This window comes from Styela clava, chromosome 6 (assembly GCF_964204865.1).
Source record: "Styela clava chromosome 6, kaStyClav1.hap1.2, whole genome shotgun sequence".
In the NCBI taxonomy this organism is placed as follows: Eukaryota; Metazoa; Chordata; class Ascidiacea; order Stolidobranchia; family Styelidae; genus Styela; species Styela clava.
Window position 1 is genome coordinate 11,092,877 of NC_135255.1, and position 19,621 is coordinate 11,112,497.

Below are 19,621 nucleotides of genomic sequence, written 5' to 3' on the forward strand. Positions count from 1 at the left end.
ATAAGTTGAAACGGTCCAATTGGAAAAACAATAGGACTACATAGACTTGTATATAATATTGCATTGTTGTTTGGAGACTAAGATCTGATTCTTGAAGACTAATTAGATAATGAAGTAATCAGGGGCGCAGCCAGGATTTTTCCCACTGGGGGTTACGGTGAAATTAAAACATTACACCAAAAGTGCTATTCACGAAGACGTACTAATGCGTTTAATAAACTAAAATGCATGGTCGTTCACAGCGATATTCCACAGCTACGTGTAGCCCGCCTCTCTTTGCCTGACGGCGTTTGGTGAATATTTTGCAAGTCCTATTTCAAACATCGACCATTAATCCGTAGTCACCGGGTACCAGCATTTAGAAATAAAACAATAAAAATCGCGAAAATTAATTTTAGAGAGAACTATAACTTGCTGATGTCAGTAGCGTGATGATGGTTTATACGTACAAAAAACACGCTCGCATGTAGCGCCGAGCAAATGCATGAAATGTGAAACTATTACTTGGAATTTATTGTTAATCGAGTTGATTTTTTATTATCATTCAATGATTATTAACATGCGCCGTGATTAGTGGCGGGTAAAATCGTATTTTTTAATAGAGTTATTCGAATATTTTCAACGAACACCGAATAATAGGTATTGTTATTTTAAACATTAATTTGGATGTCGACTGCCGAAACAACCTCTGTGACAATAAATAAATTTTTTTTTCGGATTTTACTAGAAGACTGAAAACTCCGTAACAATGCAGGGCTTTTTATTTCATAGTTTTGTAATAATCGAAAGCTGCGAAGAATCAAATTTTTTGTCTCCACTATTGTTTCGGCGGCTGACATTCCAATTAATGTTGTTAAGTTATATTAAAGCACTTTTTTATTCAAGTATTAATTCTCATGCAACGGCGGATATCGTAGTTTGGTTTTTATATTTCGGACAGAATTGCGAGTTCACATCGGCGGAGATGTTAGAGACAAATATTAGGGAGTGCATTCACAACACAAATCAATTTTATTCTCATTTTTATCTTCTGTGTAGGAGTTGTATCACGGTCCCAATTTTAAACGAACAATATTATCATTACTGACCCCGGGAGGCGATATTTGTGAAGCGGATAGTTGACATTTTTATGCTTTTAATTTTAGATTGCGTTCGTGTTACTTTCGTATTGAATAATAACTAATAGCTCTGCAAATTGGTAATCTCTTGAATACTCAGTGTTGAGTATTTACGTAACTCAGCTTTGGGTTAAATCACTGATACTAAACACATGAATAAATCGGCAATAATGGAATTTCTACATGGTCAAAATGATATATATTTCTTCCCAATATCTCGAGAAATTTTCATAAAATACATTATTTACCTGTCCTACTTATCTGGTTCGACATTTCTAAATTCACAAAAACGGTGTTCACACGCTTTATGCAAAATTAGGAATTGAAAAATATGACGCAAAGAGGCAAGGAAAATTTTTTTTCACATTTATCGTTTCTACCAGTTAGCGATAGCCATCGGTAAATTCTTACCCGTAACTCGTTGTAAATTATTGTTAATAAATTCTATTTTGCTTTTTAATGCGCTGTGCTTTGTATTAAAATAAAAGTGATTTAGTTGGGAAGAGAAAGTCCTTAAATTAGCTTATGACCCTTCTCTTCTTTTAAGCGCCCATAACGGCGGTTAAATTGTTTCATGTCTGTTTCATGGAGAGAAGGGAAAATATGCCTTCCGGATTTGCAATCAACAATTACAAATTCCTAATTATTCTTATCAGCGCTAACTAAAAAAGATAACATGTCTTGTAGACGGAATAAGTCTGTAGATGTTAATTGCATTATGGTGATAACGCGCAGAATAATATCGCTTGGACCGCGAAACCATGACGAGCGATCGTAAAACTAAGCCTTTGCTTTTTTGTAGATGAAATTCACATCAAATTTTTTCTCAAACAGAGAGGGTTACACCCATGTAAAACCGCTGGCTGCGCCCCTGGAAATAATAATTATATACACATTTAGAAATCGATCAACTTTAAGGAATAAGTAGATCTATACAATATAGTTGACATGAAATTTTCTGAGATTAACACTGAATAGTTGAGGTAGCCAATGATGAGAAATTCTGACAGCTTGTCCTATTACTTTTATTCCATTGCTGCTGCTTGTTATATCCTGGATGCACTTAACATTATTGCTAATACTTTTAGGTTTTGGAGCTGCTCCTGCTTTTGGATCTTCTGCTACATTTGGTTCTCCTCCAGCTTTTGGTTCTACCTCTGGTGGAAGCACATTTGGAGGTGGATTCGGTTCACAGCCTGCTTCAACTGGTGGAGCTTTTGGACAAACTGCCAGTGGTGGTTTTTCATCGTAAGTAAAGGGCATTGAAGATGATTCTCTAGTCTCTACTACCAGTCAAATTTGTGAAGCACAGTTCTTATATGTGGCAGTGCTCAATACATATTATATTACAGATGATAAATGACACTTAATTCCCTTTTGGCCATACAGATCCATGAATGGCAAAAACTAAATAAACTATTATGACCAATTTTTCACCAGTCCATGAAGATAACTTCTACAATGGTTAATAACTTGTAAGCTAGTTTTGTCATATTGTGTTTTTTTTACAAATACTCAAACTCTTTTTTTAGCTTTGCCAGTAGTGAAACACCTGGTTTTGGTAATCTTGCGAATCAATCTGGAGGATTTGGAAGTCCACAGCAACAGCAGCCAAGTAGCTTTGGTGGGTTTGGATCGAACACACAGTAAGATGGATTTATAATTATGCAGTCTGTAAGGAATAAAATAATAAATAGAAACTCTATCAGTGCATTGCACACACATAAAAGTTTGCCATAAGTCTTGTTCCCCCAGTGTTTTTTTTTTTTGTAATCTATCGTGGACAAAAATTGCACAACTACAGTATGGAAAATGTTTAATGACCACTTGCAAAGGATACTTACGTTTCTAAAGAAATTTTTTTATTAAAATCAGTATTTGCTACCTAATAGTGATGTGTTTTTTCACAGCTTCACCTATAAATTTTTTTGTTTGAAATGGTTGATAACGACCATGCCATGACTGTAAAGAAGTCTTAAAGACAGTATTTGTGGGGCTGTGTATAAACAATCATGTTTCTTCATTTCAGAAAAAGCCCTTCTTTTAGTGGCTGGAGATAAATGATCTATGGAAAGGTGTACATTTTTGTCCTTGATGCTGAATCATGCCTTGTTAATAATGTCACTGGATCTAAAGTCGTTTTTCACAACGCATGCTACTATTGCTCCTGAACCTGATTGCTACTTTATGGATATGATGATAAAATAATGAAAAACAGTTAATTTATTAGTATAATGTTCATTTGTAAATGTGATAATTTGTTTCATTAAGAACAATAACTTAATATTGTTGGCTGAATTAAGATCCAAATAAATATCATCGGAAAATGACTGGAACGATGTGCAACTTAAAGTTAGTCATCCAGGAATAGTAACTCAACAAAACAAATTATGTACAAAAATTCACAATATAAATATAGTCTAACACTTAGACATATGAATAATTTTAGGAAAATGAGTATATTATAACTCTAGTCGTAATCTCAAGCAATACACGATTTGAATGTTGAAGTATGGTCAGCACTGGTCACATTTAGTTGGGTTGGCATATCGTCCTAATTGTTAGAATTATGCTACAGCACCCCAGATTACACTCCTTGGGTTCGAATCCTGTGGGGGATAATTATGTGCGAGAGGATTGCTGAACTCCTTACCGCCGAAGGGTGGTTCACGTAACCACTGATAGGCTATGGCTCCATTCACCATCAAGCCACTACATCTGAAACAAGTAACTGGCTAAATGATTCTATACCGACATGGACGAGAGGCTGTATCACACCATATGTTTAAGTCGTGTTATCTTCTCTACTCGGCGTGAATGTGTAAATCTTATATTTGGTGCTGTGTGGCATAACTTAAGAATTTTCATGAAATGTTTTTTGATTTGACGGGCAGTAAGGTCTCAACCCCCAGTGGAATGACTGGTATCGGAGTTTAAATACAAATTACCACCAGATGTATTATATTGTGTGGACACTATTTGTCTGATGAGACACAAGAATTGATAGACATTTTATTAGGTCTTCAATGCTTATAATTGTTACATCGCGAGACACTTGTATGTATTTGAAATGAGCATTGATGAGATTACAAATCCGGCTTGATGATTGGCTTATTAACTTGGGTGTTATGAACACTATTGCGCCCGCTTGTGTAATAGTCTCGTCCCCAATGAGGAAATAAGTATTTGGGGCAGCTCAATTATATGGAGATTGGATAATCACTGCCTCTCTGTTGCTATTTAACTTGTTCTTGCTACTTCGAGGAGTCCTCTTATCTTCTTGAACAAATTATGAATAAAGGTTGTGAAACCCCTCTAAAACAGCTTATGACTGAAATCGTCATGGCGGTAGGACCCGCTTTTCATTAATTCTATCAACTATACTTTGTTGCACGATAGTATATTTTATTTATCTGTGCTTTCATGTATTTACAATAATTAGTTTTTACTTATTACCTAATACTACTACACTGGGCTATACACGCTATAAGAGTCCCTGACCTGAACTGGTAACCGGACGAGAGGCCGTGGTTCGCCATATGATTAAGCCGTCTTATCGGCTTTCCTCTCCCCCGGAATAAACATGTAAATCCTATCCTCTTCCGGAATATATGCGATTCTAATTTTAACAGATGGGAACCGATATATCCGTGTAGGAAAATTTTTCAATAAATTGTTTGGTACTCGCGTGCGTTTATGTCGGGCCTGGCTGTTCTGCATTTCTGGGTTTCTGTGTATCGTCTTGCGTTTTAGTTCGTGTGGTCGTTTCGAAATGGCTGGAGTGCTATTCGAAGATATTTTTGATGTGAAAGATGTTGACCCCGAGGGAAAAAAATTTGATCGTGTTTCTCGACTTCACTGTGACAGTGAATCTTTCAAAATGGACTTGATTTTGGATGTAAACACACAGGTGGGTCTTGATTTACAGTAAGGAATGCCTGGATGCAGGACTGTGGCTGAAATAACTAAAATCGGCTTGTGTCTGTAGCAGTCTAGTCATAGCAGCTCTTTTAAACAGCATTCGTAGCTAATTTGCTTTTTCGCTATGAAATTATTAAATACATTAATATGGTCTGGTACGGTACCGTATAGTTTAGTACCACATGCACTTCTAGTTGGCCTGGCTTAACAATTTTTGCATATGTCGATCCTAACCCTCACCTGACTACGTCACAGTGGCGTAATAAGGCCCACCAAAGTATGCGGATGGTCGCCCAAAACGCGCAGACAATCACCCGAAATCGAGCAAGCTATTTCTCTCGTTTTCTTGTCACAACGATCACGATAGGAGAGAGATCGTACTTTAGCGAGTTCGTTATCGGATTTTTCAACTTATGATACTTCAAGGCGAGAGGCCAAAAACATTTGGGCGAGTTCGAGTCGTTAATTTTCAGAGTGCTCGAGTAAATTATTGACTCATTTATTTCCAACACTCGACTTAAAAAAATTTCGAACTACACAAAAATGCATGTCTGTAATCTCAGAATCTTCACAAGATTTAAATGTTCAGGTTTATCCAATGGAACTTGGAGATAAGTTTCGACTTGTTCTTGCAACAACTTTACATGAAGATGGGGCACCAGATGATGGAGAATTCAACCCATTGTGGGATCAGCAACCCACCCGTGCAGATCAGTTTGAATATGTCATGTATGGAAAGGTAAACTTTCTTAATTATTTTTCAGGTTCCCATGCGGGTAAATGATACTTATATTGTTGTGTAGTACTGTTAACAATGATGATTAGTGGATCATTTGTTTTTGTTGTGACATATGTAGAACATCATTCTATTGGAAAAATATGAATCACCATGCAAGCACTGCTGGTGGTTGGATATTCAATTAGCGTTTGTACACGTACACATATAATAGTATTTTAGCTATAGACGCCGTAAACTCAACCATCACTTTGTGTTTCACAAAATTACCTACCAATCCTTTGTGTTTGTAGAATGCAAGGGTGCTGTAGCAAAATTAAAAGATGACTATTCTATTTGATTCAAGAGTTTTGCTGCACACTACACATAGGATTAGTGTTAGTGTGCAGCAAGACTCTTCGAATCAGACAGCTGTGTTTAGTTGGGAATTTATGCTGCTTACTGATTAAATTGATTCAGTAAATTCAACGATATTTCATCCTTAAAAATAATGTTATGAAGATTAGTTTCTAATCAAACATGGTATTATTCATATGTGTTTTTAATTCTTTAATATATATTAAATCCCAATAAATTTTTAGGCATACAGGATAGAGGGGGATGACACTGGCAGCGAAGTTGCATCCAGACTTTCGGCTTATGTGTCATTCGGTGGCCTTCTTATGAGACTGCAAGGAGATGCAAACAATTTACACGGCATGACTGTTGATCAGAATGTTTATTTATTAATAAAGAAATTGGCATTCTGATCAAGACTGTAGCGAGCGATTCGTTGGTAATTCAAGGACAAAGAACTATCATCTTGACTGGCGATACATAGTTACAACAGTCAGGACTGATGAAGCTGCTTTGTTTTCTCAAGATGTAACATCAAGAACAAATCGATCAGTTTTGTGTAAAGGTTACTAAACAGCAGCTCCCCTATTTCCAAGTGGAGAAAAAAACTTGCGACGGTTTAACTATCTCAATTTTATTCTGAAGCAAAGTAGGAAATAATAATATTTAACTTCTGGCTTTGGGTATTGCGTTTGCACAGCAGCACATACATAATACTATAGGCAGTACTCGCAGCTTGGTCTCATCATCCTGATACTTTCTTGGCCTCCTAATGTTTCTAGCCAATGAGCAATTCGTCAACAGTAAAAAATCAGCATGCTTTCTTCTCTCTGCCATCAGCCACATAGACATCTTTATGAATTGTGCGATTAGCTCTGTTGCTCAAATAGGAATTCCAGAACAATGCGACTATTTGGCAGAAGAGCATTCTGAACAAATAATTAATATATCATTATTCATTATGCTCAATTCCCTTATTTTGCTACAAATTTTATATGCTTAATTTACTGGAGCGGCTATGAACTGTCGCACAGCCGCTCCAGTAAATTAACTCTGCCAGAAATCTTAAACGCTGCAGCTTTCAAAAAATATTCATTACTGAGTACTGACTAAACCCACCTGTATTGAAAAGGCACGATTCCAAAATTGATCGTTTGTGATGGAATCCAAACCTAAATTTAAGTAAAAAAAGTTGCAGAATAAAGAATTATTTGTTGAGTTTTTGGATCTCTGAAGGCTAAAATTTCACAATAATATCTGTCAGGATGTTGTAAGATCCTAAGATAATATTTCTAGGTAAAACCTACCATCCAGTTCATTTTGATAATTCCTGGAACTTCATTTTTAATTCTACTGATTGCAGTCGACAAAGATTTCCCATTAAGTAAAGTTTGAACAGTGAAGAAGCCGCAGAGCAGTGGTGGTGTTATGACAAACTGGATAAACAAAAATATAAATACAGTATAATGGAGTTGCGCAAAATACTACAAAGAAGCGCAATCTAATAACGTCATCATTGAATTACTTGGGGAAAATAATCCGATTTACCATGGCATTCAAAGAGTTTTTAGCAAAAAACTTTGCAAGCAATTTTGGCCACGTGACGGCCGCCATTAATTCAGATTATTATTGAGACAAGCGTGGCGCGATATGATGCATCTGACGTGGTGCCAGAAGCCCCTCGTTTGTGAGACACATAGAGTGTTTGTTTTATTGAACCAAATGGAGAAAAATTCTTAGAATTTGAATAGTATGTCGTACTGGTATCAGCAAGAGGATGTAGCCACGAAAAGAATTTCTAGGTCACAATGACATCAAGCCAAAGTTATATAATACAATGATGCTAAAAACAAAAACCAGTGTTCACAACCATGATCTGAAAATGGATTTAAGTAAAAAATATAACCACCTGATCTAGTGCCACAGAAAAAATGACGGGAAGAGCCATCTTGTTTACTGCAGTGAACCAAGCGGCTACCAAAGGACCCTAAAAATAAATTCGATGAAATATTTAATTCAATATTCCATCCATGTCTATATATTCAAACGTAAAATATATTACAAAATAAAAGAATCCGCATGTCGACATAACAGCAGTTCGGCGGAAATCATACTTCTTCTTTTTTTCTATAGTAGTTTGTGCAAGTATATCACCAACTGTTACCAAAGTTCCTAAGTAAAAAAATATTTATTTCAGCAAGCACTTAGAAGCCTAACTATACAAATTCAGTATTGATTGGTTAACTAGTCAGTAATGCACTATTGCTTGTGGGAGTAATAGCCTAACAGTTTAATATAGGCGTGTTGCATATTTGAAGTAATTAAAGACACTAAAGAAAATGTTAACTTGGGTAGTATGCATTACAGAATTTGGCTACTCCATTACCAGAATCTCTTTCTTGCAAAACAGGGCACAAAGTTATCATTTGAACTGTCTACAGACTGTGGTGCTGTACCAACAACAAAATTCAAATGCTATCTGTAGAACATATTACTAATACATGTATAATAAGTAATGATATTGAGTATTGTCATTTTACGAAATAAGAATAATGTGCTTTAAAATTATAACAGCCTACCAGCAGTTACAATTTGAGTCATCAAGGGTCGTTTGTCCACCAGTTCACTATATGCAGCAAATAATCGAAGAATGAGACGCTTCATATTTACGCCTTGAAGTCGTAATTAACTAATTCTGTGCGGTACCGGTACGGTACGTTATCTATTTTGCTCTATATTAAAAAATAATAGTAAACTGTTAATCAAATGCATGTAATTTTTATTTCTAAGTTGTAATGCATCGACACATGCAACTCGGATGATATCGCATCCAGCCATCATAATCACATTGCAGCAAGCCAGCAACCAATCCATCCAAATCGGCTGACACGTGGCCGACGTACAGTATAGTATTTGATATTGATAAGGACTGAAGGATGTTTCCCCGAGGGATTTTCTTTCCTGTTTAATCATTTTTTTGAGTAATGATGCTTACTCGGAAAGCAGTTGTCAGATTTTTGATTTCTGCGTCAATAAAGATGACATACACCAGGCCGGCTAAAAACCTTTGTGTGTCGCGGGCCACTTTCGTATGACGAAATTTATCGCGCGCCGCAAACGTTTTTACCAAACCAATCACGGGGTCTAATGTAGTTTCGTACCTGAAGTAGCCTACTTCCAGTGAGCCTAGCATAAAAATTTTGCATATGTCAATCCCAACCCCCACCTGACTGCGACATTTAAAAATTACGTTACTACGACGCCACAGCGAAGTAAGGGCCTTCAAACTATACGCACTGCCATCCAAGACGCGCAGAAAATCATCCGATATCGTATGTTAGTCGTTGTCCGAACTTGAGTTCGTTTTTCTTGCACCCAAAAATCGGTCCGGTTTTAACGATGTAGTCGCCAAGGCATGCATTGCTGCGGAAAAGACGACGATTAGTGATGGAGGATCTTATCTTGCCCTTTACGTTCTTCATACAAGAAAATATCAGGTCGCAAACATAACATAATTGCTGCCAAATAGGAAAATGATTCGTGTTGCATTTATTTTCAACTTCGGAAACTTTTCAGAAGCCACATATTCGCGATAGAATCGATAGAATTCATCTATTGAAATTTCATTGAACTTTTTCTGGATTAATTCATCGCATTAGTTACATCTTAAATGTTGTATAACAAAATTAATATTTCGCTCCTGTAAATGGAAATCATAAAAGCGCTCACTGAACGTGTTTTGCAATTCAGAAATGCCCTTTACTTGTCAAGCTGGTGCTCGAATAGTCTCAGTTTAGCTTGCAATGCATTCACATGACTGAAAAGAGCGTTGATCAGTTGTTCTATTTGTTGTAGTTTAAAGTTAACAATGGCTAGATGAGAAGATATATCAATGAAAAATGAAAAATCTGCCATAAATTGCGGATTGTCAAATTCCAAAATCGGATTATTTTTTAAATTCGTGAATTCTTGGATTGGATCTTTTAAATTGGCAATTATTTATAGTACACTTGCACGACTCAACCAGCGTAGATTGCAGTAGTAACTCACCTCGCCGTGATCTGCTTCCCATTCGGATGTTAAAAAGTTTTGAAACTGACGGTGGTTCAAACCGAATAAATTATTGTCCCAATAAATTTGACCACATTAATTATCACCTTCATAGCAGCATCAAATCTCAACGTTTTTGCACATTAATTTTCTTGGTGTATAATGCAATGATAATAATCCATTATACCAGGGCTTCCCAAACTAGGGGCCGCGGCCCTGAAAGGGGTCGCGAAACGAATTCTAGGGGCCGGGAAGAGAACACCAATTTTACACAAAGTACGATATCTATTGCACTTTTTCACTCTTGATTTGAAATACAATTATTAAAAATTGTGTAAAACGATAACTTCACGATTCCGAGTGAATACACATCATCATACCGTGACATTGTCTTCAATTTTCTTCCGAACACTAGGGCTCATTTTGGGGGGGATGTAGAGAATAACGATATTTTTTTAATATACAAATATGAATACCGAAATACTCGTATATAAATAATATAATTAAATATGATACCAATTTCATAGCACGTTTTCATTTAAAATAGCTGCTACATATAGATTATTAACCATTTAAAAAGTAGATTTTTTTCTATCGACTAGGACTCAGTAGTTTTCGAACTTTATTGTATTGCGACGCCCTCCAGAAATATGCTCAAGTTACCACTTCTCGTGAAACGTACCGTTCGTATTGATACATTTCAATATAATACCTTTTTTTGCAATTAGTTTTATATAAACGAACAAACAAAATCTAACAACAGTCAGTGAAATCACATTTATCGGGCCGTGGTAGAAAAGCCTGCTTTATATAAATACAAAATCGCAAATGAGATGGGGTGCGCAACGCTCTTTAAACCAAGGAAAAATAATCGGTATCTACAGAAAACCGAATTTTCAGAATTGAACTTATTTATTATAACACCATCACAAAATTTTGCGACGCTCTAGCAGAATTGAAACTTCCACGGGATTAGGTGAACAAATTGCGCTATCGACGAAGTCTTTTTTCAAGGCGAGCGGTTGAATTAAAATCATTTTGGGGGAAACACGGTAAAATCATCGCGCTTGCATAACAATGCATATTCTGATCGTTTGACCCGATTTGCTTGCTTGCATGACAATGCCGGCTTTAAACGCTAAGCTAGCGTTTCCGGAAAGCGATTTGCTCCGTGTGCCTCAAAACATATTACATATTATATTTATTCCAAATGTTTTATTGTTTCTCATTAAAGCAAATGATGTGTATATGAATCAAATTAATTTTACCGTTCTATATTATTTACTTTCTGTTACGTTGTTACGTAACAGGTAAACCCTAATGCTGCAATTTCGTTGGCCGCAGTTTATTCATTTGCTGAAACGAGTTTATCGAACATGAGTGAGTTTTAAGAATTTTAAAGGAAAGCTAGGCAGAGTTAGGCCTACATGTTTTAGAAATCTCAAAAGGCACAAAGTACATATTAACGATGACAAACTTGTGTTTTATTTTGCGGCAGCATATTTTTTCAGTGGAGGTGCGCCATTAGTTTTTTCCTTGATGATTTGGTGACGCTGAAAACCGCTGCTTTAGGCTAAGTTTGATCAATAAGAGTGAACAATTCCGGATTAGGACCAGGTCGTCGGTGGGCAGACATCGTAATTTATCATTAGGCCTGCATAAACAAACATTGCGCCACGGCTGAACTTGCTATGCAGCAAGAAGCATTCGCACCCATTACATTGAATAATGAGTACCTACAGGTGTTTTTGTTATTGAGTAGCCCTATTAAAAGTTGAGAATTAGCTGTGTCAATAAAATATCGAAAATGCATATTTTGAACTGTTTAGCATTATTCGCGTGAACAAGGGCCGCGAAAAATTTTAATATAGTAAAAGGGGCCGCGAGCTCAAAAGTTTGGTAAGCCCTGCATTATACTGTATATGTCTTTATCAATTCCGTCCGGATGTTTTTTTTAAAAGGGCGACCAAATCAGTGTATTTCCCGATCATGGACGGCGCTCTGTCTGTATTCACGCCCGCAAATTTTTCTAAACGAAAATCGTATGACTCAATCTCGTTCTTTAGTGCTTTGAACATATCTTCGCCTCTCGTGCGGTCTTTTAATGAAGCTGTGCTCAGACGTTCTTCAAATACATAGAAATTGCTATTAAGGCGGGTGCATTGCGCTGCATGTGCAATGCAGCCTTTTATGGAATCTTTATCGCTGTATGACTTCATATTTTTAGCAGTGTCTCGAGCAATAAGATAACTTGCTTCGAAGTCATCTACCCCTCACATGTTTTATCAGTGGCGGCGCGTGGTCATTTTGACAACTGGGGCAAGCTACTGCGGGACCAAGTCACCCCCATCTACGGGTACAGGATGAGCGCTGTAAGTTCTTCCATCATTTTATGAGTATAAAAACCATTCCATCGGTAACAACCAATCGGCAAAAGCGACAATTTTTAACGATAAGAAAGTGTCTTTAAATCCGGTCCAAGTCAAGGGATTAATAAATATAGACATAGTTTATTTTGAAACCTCTTTCAAAAGGAAAGGCAATATTTACCCAGATAAATACAATGACATATTAACAGAAACTTCGGGAAAGCAGACAAAACCTAAAATAAGATTTAAAACGTTACTATGAAGAAAGAAAAGATAATGCAAAGATAAGGACATGCGTCGCTCACTCATAGATATATATGCTGCTAGACTTCTACTGCTTGAATATATATGCAACACGCCGCGGTTTCTTGGAAGCAAAATGCTCAATAACGCGCTGATTAAAGTCATGCATCCCAGAAATATCGTCTCTGTGAATGGATAAAACAGCCAAGGAATTTAAATCTATCTTGCTTCATTGTGTTTCTGAGATACGTTTTAATACGCTTCAGCGTGCTGAATGTTCGCTCTGCGTCGGCGGAAGAAATAGGCGTCGTCAAAATGATGTCCAGAAATTTTGCAGACGCCGCAAAGGTAGTTACTAGAGGGGCATAGAGCGCGCAAGTTGATGTGATGTTCAAAAAAGTTTGATTGGTGTATATACATCGCAATTCATTCTCCAATTTATCCACGTTTATCATGGGGTAAAATTTGGAGACAGTAGCCAACAAATGGATGGGAAATTGATGTGCAAATTTTGAAAAATTTTTGGTGTTCATCAAAGAGAATGCGGCAAGGTGTTCAGTGCGCAGACGATCGCCTATTTGATTCACCAGAATGTCACAGCATTCCTTTGCAGACAAAATCAAACGCTGCGTTGTTTGCCCGCGGCGTAAAGAAGCACTCCATGTGTCGTCGTATTTTATTGTTTCCCGGATACGAGATACAGCATCGCAGAAGTCTGAAATACACGACTGCACAGACGCTTCATCCATTAGCCTTGACTGCAATGCGCCGTATAATACATCCACGTGATAGAATATTGTGGAGAAAAAAAGCGAGAAAAAATGAAAACTCACCATCTTCTAGCAGACGCTTTAGACCTGCCGCCTCCCTCACAGAGCGTTCGTCCCAAACCGGAGAGCTCTGAATGCCATTGAAACACTCAATTAGCTCAGACCTAATTTCGGACACGCCCTGCACCACGCGTGATTGGAAGTTCCAACGTGTTGGCGGCTACATATCTGAAGGAGGTCAGAGCGCTTCGGCGAAACGGAAAAAAAAATGAAGAAAACCCCGAAACATTTGCAAAAAATATACGGACGAGAGGGGTATCAAGACACATATTTTTAATAACGAGGTTAAATTGGTGTGCATAACAATGTAAAAAATGCGCATGAGGAAAATCTTCTTTTATATAAACTCGAACACCATGTTTCGACCCACTCATGAATGCCGCGCCGTCATAAGTTTGAGCTATCAATTTTGACTTCGCGTTGTAAGGCTGTAACACTTCTTTCAGTGCAGCCGATATCCCGCAAGCCGTGCGATCAACGATTGGTACAAAGCTGTGAAATCTCTCGGTAGATTTACCATCTTTCACAAACCGAAAAATCACAGCCAGTTGGGAAACGCACGTGATGTCAGTTGTCTCGTCAGACTGAATCGAAAGGAACTGGCAATTCTCAATTTCCAGAGCCAAATGTTGTAAATAAATTTTATACATTGAGTCGAGCAAATCATTTTGGATATCCTTAGATGTCCCTTTCGAAACAGTTGCGGCATCAAGATGATCTCCCAATACTGTATCTAGGGATGCGGTGTATTCCACCATATCCAAAAATACCCCTCTATTAGAAGAGCCAGCCCGTTCATCGTGCCCACGGAGGGACAGCTCGTGACAACCAATGAACTTCAAAACATCTATCAATCGACCGAGAACATGGCGGTTTTTCTCGACGTTTTGGTTGTGCCGACGAATAGAAACCGGGCGTCCTTCATCCAACTGCAATATTAACATTTCCGAATGTTCGGTATTTTACTGCATTGTCCTGATGCTCCATAGAAGATTGATGATCCCTGGCACGCTCGGAAAGATGTTTAAGATCTCTAAAACCAAATTTACACCAACGTGAGTCACGGGCGGTAGCAAAAAGTAGGCAATAAAAACAAAAAAGTGCATTTTTGTCCTCGCTGTAACACAACCATTCGTGTTTTTTATACCAAGTTTCTGCGCAGAATGTACGCCGACGCTTTCCTCCGTCATGGGATTGTTCCAGTGAACAATTTTTCGGTTGATAAGGCCCAAGACGTTGTACCTCTAATTTTTGTTCCAGCGGCAGCTACGAAAACGGAGTGCGAAGTAGTGCATCAACCTTATTCATTATGAGGTCTAAGGCTAAGAAATGCGAAGCCGGAAAGAAGTGAGGAGCTCAAAAGGAATGTGGAAAATCGAAAGCAAATGGACTAAAGGTCTCTAACTGATTCAAATAGCGAAACAAGCGACAAAAACGAAGGCGAGGAAACTATCAACTCTTCAAGCAACCAACGAACGAGAAGGAATGCGTGAATATGTCAACACGTTGTTGTAAGAAACGTCGGCATTGTGTCGTCATAATTTCGGGGCTAGCCCCGATGTTTTAGTAAAAGAAACAGAAAACAAACGAGACAAACGCGGCGAGTGGAAGATAAAAGAGAGAATACGATATACAATGAGCAACCGGGGCAAAATCGGCGTCGCCCCGTCGACGTTCGGCGAAGGCTTTGCGAGCGAAAAATGAACCATGTCGGGAGAATATGGCTAGTGTAGACAGTCTGTGCAACCGATATTGGAGTATTTTTCGAAAATTTTTTTATTATACCGAAAAAATAACTGGGGCATTGCCCCGGTTGGCCCTATTGACGCGCCGCCACTGTGTTTTATGATAGTGGTTTGCCTACGTACCGACTTACTAATATTTAATTTGATGACAGCACATTTGAACGTACGTACATTTGCACCCGTAAACTGCACCTAGGACATTCGCACCTGCATACTTTTGCACCACCGACATTTGCACCCAAACATTTCCATCCATAGATCGTAGCACCCACATGTGGATTGCACCCGCGAACATTTGAACCCATGTGTATTTGCACCCACGTACATTTGCACCCACGAACATTTCCACCCAGGTACATTTGCATCCATGAACTTTTGCACCCACGAACATTTGCACCCATGAACATTTGCACACTGGATATTTGCAACCGCGGACATTTGCACCCGCGTATATTTGCACCCACGTACATTTTCACCTATGTTCATTTGCACCCATGCACATATGCATCCACGAATTCTTGTACCCATGGCATTCTCACGCATATGCATGCGCCTCATAACAGTCATGTTCGCGATTAGACAAACTTTAATTGCCAAATATAAATATATTTGAAAAGAAGACGGATTACAAATTTTAAGTAGCCCTTATTCTTAGTGAGAGTCGCTACGTTTTTATTGTCATTGCGAGTTATAATCCTTTCCAATTGTTCATGGGTGCAAAAGTATGCAGGTGCGATTGTACGTGGGTTCAAAGATAATGACAAACCGTTTAATTTTATCTTCACGTTGCTGTCTTGCGATGTTGTTACACTTCGCTAATGAAGCTCTTATAACGACGTTCGAGGTTATATTCTCCCACGACAGATATATTTTTACTATTCCTTTAGTTTCTTACTTTTGAAGAGTAGACTCAGTCTCATTAACCCAAGATGCGATTCAAGATTGCTAGCAGCCAAAAGTATCTATTTTCATGCTTTTCTCACACAAAAGGGTCACCACTAGTGCAAAATTGTTGACAGAGTATAATAAGTATAAGTATATTTTGATTTTCCCGCAAAAGAATCATACAAAAAACACAAGCAATGAACACACAGAAGATTGGGAAAACTGGCAAAACCTTTATAAAGGTTTAATACATGCGCCAGTTTGCCCACGTTCAACACACAAACATATATTCAAAATAAAAAAGACAAAGGCCAGAACGGGTATCAGAGTGTATTGATTAAAGAAAGAACTGATATTTGCCACGATTTTTTGGATTGTGGTCTTGCATGTCAAAGCATATTTATTTGAAAATTTTGTAATAAGCCTTAGAACACCAATGCTGGAAACCAACTGCATGAAAGATTAATGAAAACATAATATAAATCAGCAATTCAGACAAATTAATCTCGATAGAATCATGGTAAATTAGACACCTGTGACATACTATAAATCAGCAATTCAGACAAATTAATCTCTATAGAATCATGGTAAATTAAACACATCAATAGATGGGGTAAATGTAGGACGGGCTGCAGAAAGCAACACTTTATCCTAAACATTTATTTTGAAAAGCCATCAGTTTACTTATTTTGTAAAGATTCTAAAAAATCATGACCTATTCAGTTCTGTGATTAGCCCCCTTCCAACGAAGGGGCGGGAATATATGCATTTTATAGTTTCGTACAAATGTGTGAACATAAAATACTGCAAGCACAAGCATTTGGGAGAAAATAGTCTCTGAAGCTCGAGTCACAGGTCATCACAGAGCCTTGATTCAAATTCCAGAGTTGCAGAAAATTTCAAAAATGTGGTCAGTCATAGTGGATTTCAAAACAAAACTGGAATGGATAAATATGAGTAATATTGACACTAAGATTTGTAACTTCCATTAAACCAACTTAATCATGTATTAACAAATCATGTATTGACAACTTTTATATCGGTATTCGGTGCTAAAAATAACTATTTCGAATTTGGTACTTTAATAAGATATTTCCAATGTAACATCTACAACACAGCAAATAGTGTTTCTGTTGAGACGAGTCAATTGTTTTAGATACGCAACACTGGTTTGTATGGCCATCACATTAATTTATGGAAATTTACCAATGTATATTACAACGAAAGCAAAAAATAATAATTGGCAGTTAAACGATAAAATAAAACGCTTCCTTATGAAATTTAAACATAAAATGATTTGTTGAAGAATAAACTTAGGTGTGCTACATAAACAAGTTATCAGAGGCTACATAAAAAAGTTATCAGACAATTTAAAGATCTGCGAGGCAGTATTGCACTTAGTTGCTTACAATAACAATTGAAGAAAATCTACACTGCAATGTTTAAAAGATAAAAATCACAACCCCACCAAAATAACATAGAAATGTCTGGTACCATACCAGAATACTCCAAATACACTTGCAATATTAGTTCTATATAGCATATTACACTAAGCAATGACACTGGCACTATAGAAGTGTTAGACTGAGGTTTAATACTGCTTCATAGGAATATCTGCTTCTGCCATGAATACAATTCTATTATTCCGAATATTTTTTCCCCTTTTAATACATTTGAGTCAGGAGCAATGTATTTTTTAATCCTCCATCCACATTATAACAATATCCACCCCCTTCAACCTTGTCTCGCCTACATGACGCTCTCCATAGGTTGAATTCGTGTTTTGTTGTTAGTCCTATATGACAAGTAACAATTCCAAAAAAGTGCAATACTTTGTGAATACAACATCCTGCGAATAGGACACAAAATTGGTAAGTTGAAAAATGAAAACAAGTCATGTAATAAAAATAGTAAATGAAATCTTACCTGTATTGGAAAGGAACAAATTGAAAATTCACTATTTGAGCTGGGATCCATATCTTAAAAATATAACCTTTTATTTACACAAAACAAAAACAATTCATGAGCTATGGATATTGTATATTTACCAGCCAATTAATCTTCAAAACATCAGGTAAATCATGTCTGATACGATGTTTCATAGCCTTCGTTCCTTGACCAAATAATATGGTTTGCAAAACAAGGAATCCGAAGAGGAGGGGTGGAGACATAATGAACTAAAATAAGATAAAACAGTTTAATTTATGAACTCAAATATCATATGTATAATAATATAAAGTGTATACCTGATCCAAAAAGACATTGACTCCTGTTGAATATCCACGCATACTCAGAAACACATACCACATTGAAACTAAAGGACCCTGAAGAAATTTTAATTAAATCAATAAAGAAATAGCATAAATATCTGTGACTTATATTAAATATATAATATGACTAATTATGAATATTCTCATGATTCAGTTCAATTTGCAAACTAAGATGTGCACGATTTAAAAATTGAAATTTGACATATAATGAAGTTAATCGACTTTGAATAATACATAACAATAATCTTACAAGATACATTAAAGCACATGCTGCCATGATGGTTGTTCGTCGAAGGTCACAACCTTTTTTTTGCTCAACTAGTTTTTGTGAGATGACATCAGCAAATGTTGTGAGGATACCTTATATATGATAAGTAAAGCAGCTTTAAAAATACAACTCTCATGCCTGCATGCTGAGTGCAATTCCATCACTGGCACAACTGAAGTTATGAGAAGAAACAAGGTGTTTAAAAGATCAACAATGAATATCCAATAACAAAAGAGAAAATATCAGTAGATCAAATGAGTAATATGCAATAATGAAAATATGACATCTCAATTCATTCAGACAATACACAGATACCTGGATACAGCGGTGCAATACTATGCAGATATGGATCATGCACATCTGAGAACAAGTTGAAATGGATGGCTGGATGGGAACTTTTCATTCATAAACCAATACCGGTAAATTGAACTGTCTATTCTATTTTCAGCATTATTTCAATATAAAGACTGAAAAAAGGAAACGTTTACCTGCTGTGCCTGTTTGAGTTAGTAAAGGTCGTTGTTCCACAAGTTCTCCATAGGCTTTTAATAACACGTCGACGGTGAGTGTATTCATATTTCCCAACCTACCGTACTGCAAAACTACACACACTGATGCAGCGTTGTTTGGAAGATACCCGTAACCAAAGTCACTTTGCCCGTAACCTCTTGACGAACACTGACGAACGCTGACTGAACACGAAGTGAAATATGAGAAACTTTACTTCCGCATCGTGTTTCACGAATATTGTTTTTTTTTTATATTTATGTTATTAATACTTTAATAAATTTTGAATGTCTTCTAAAAATATATATATACATATAAAACTATTGTTAATTATCTTTGGAAA

The 19,621-nt window shown here is 36.9% G+C and overlaps 4 protein-coding genes across 6 annotated transcripts in view; 2 read left to right on the forward strand and 2 right to left on the reverse strand.

Annotated features, from left to right (window-relative positions):
• LOC120330852 (nuclear pore complex protein Nup214-like) overlaps positions 1-4,077 on the forward strand; it is a 29,454-nt gene extending 25,377 nt beyond the window's left edge. For both annotated transcript variants that reach the window (XM_078113439.1, XM_039397813.2), the window contains exons 32-34: positions 2,207-2,366; positions 2,651-2,764; positions 3,148-4,077. In XM_078113439.1, coding sequence (XP_077969565.1) covers positions 2,207-2,366; positions 2,651-2,764; positions 3,148-3,178 — 305 coding nt within the window. In that variant the 3' untranslated portion in view covers positions 3,179-4,077. The remainder of the gene's footprint in view (positions 1-2,206; positions 2,367-2,650; positions 2,765-3,147) is intronic.
• Positions 4,078-4,787: 710 nt separating this feature from the next.
• LOC120331659 (DNA-directed RNA polymerases I, II, and III subunit RPABC3-like) lies at positions 4,788-6,788 on the forward strand. Its single transcript, XM_039398783.2, has 3 exons — positions 4,788-5,028; positions 5,629-5,778; positions 6,357-6,788. The coding sequence occupies exons 1-3, from the start codon at positions 4,891-4,893 to the stop codon at positions 6,522-6,524; spliced, it is 456 nt and encodes a 151-aa protein (XP_039254717.1). The 5' UTR covers positions 4,788-4,890; the 3' UTR covers positions 6,525-6,788.
• On the reverse strand, positions 6,730-8,870 carry LOC120331658 (mitochondrial inner membrane protein Mpv17-like). The gene is made up of 6 exons (XM_039398781.2): positions 8,691-8,870; positions 8,174-8,283; positions 8,021-8,098; positions 7,419-7,547; positions 7,231-7,283; positions 6,730-7,040 (listed from the first exon to the last, which is right to left on the reverse strand). The coding sequence occupies exons 1-6, from the start codon at positions 8,773-8,775 to the stop codon at positions 6,923-6,925; spliced, it is 573 nt and encodes a 190-aa protein (XP_039254715.2). The 5' UTR covers positions 8,776-8,870; the 3' UTR covers positions 6,730-6,922.
• A 7,495-nt stretch (positions 8,871-16,365) lies between these two features.
• Positions 16,366-19,554, reverse strand: LOC120330884 (mitochondrial inner membrane protein Mpv17-like). 2 transcript variants are annotated; one of them, XM_039397860.2, is made up of 6 exons: positions 19,260-19,554; positions 18,754-18,863; positions 18,480-18,557; positions 18,282-18,410; positions 18,160-18,212; positions 16,366-18,082 (listed from the first exon to the last, which is right to left on the reverse strand). In XM_039397860.2, the coding sequence occupies exons 1-6, from the start codon at positions 19,345-19,347 to the stop codon at positions 17,983-17,985; spliced, it is 558 nt and encodes a 185-aa protein (XP_039253794.2). In that variant the 5' UTR covers positions 19,348-19,554; the 3' UTR covers positions 16,366-17,982. The 2 variants fall into 2 exon arrangements, with proteins under 2 accessions (XP_039253794.2, XP_077969692.1); XM_078113566.1 differs by having other exon boundaries at positions 18,754-18,943; positions 19,260-19,417.
• Between the last annotated feature and the right edge of the window lie 67 nt (positions 19,555-19,621).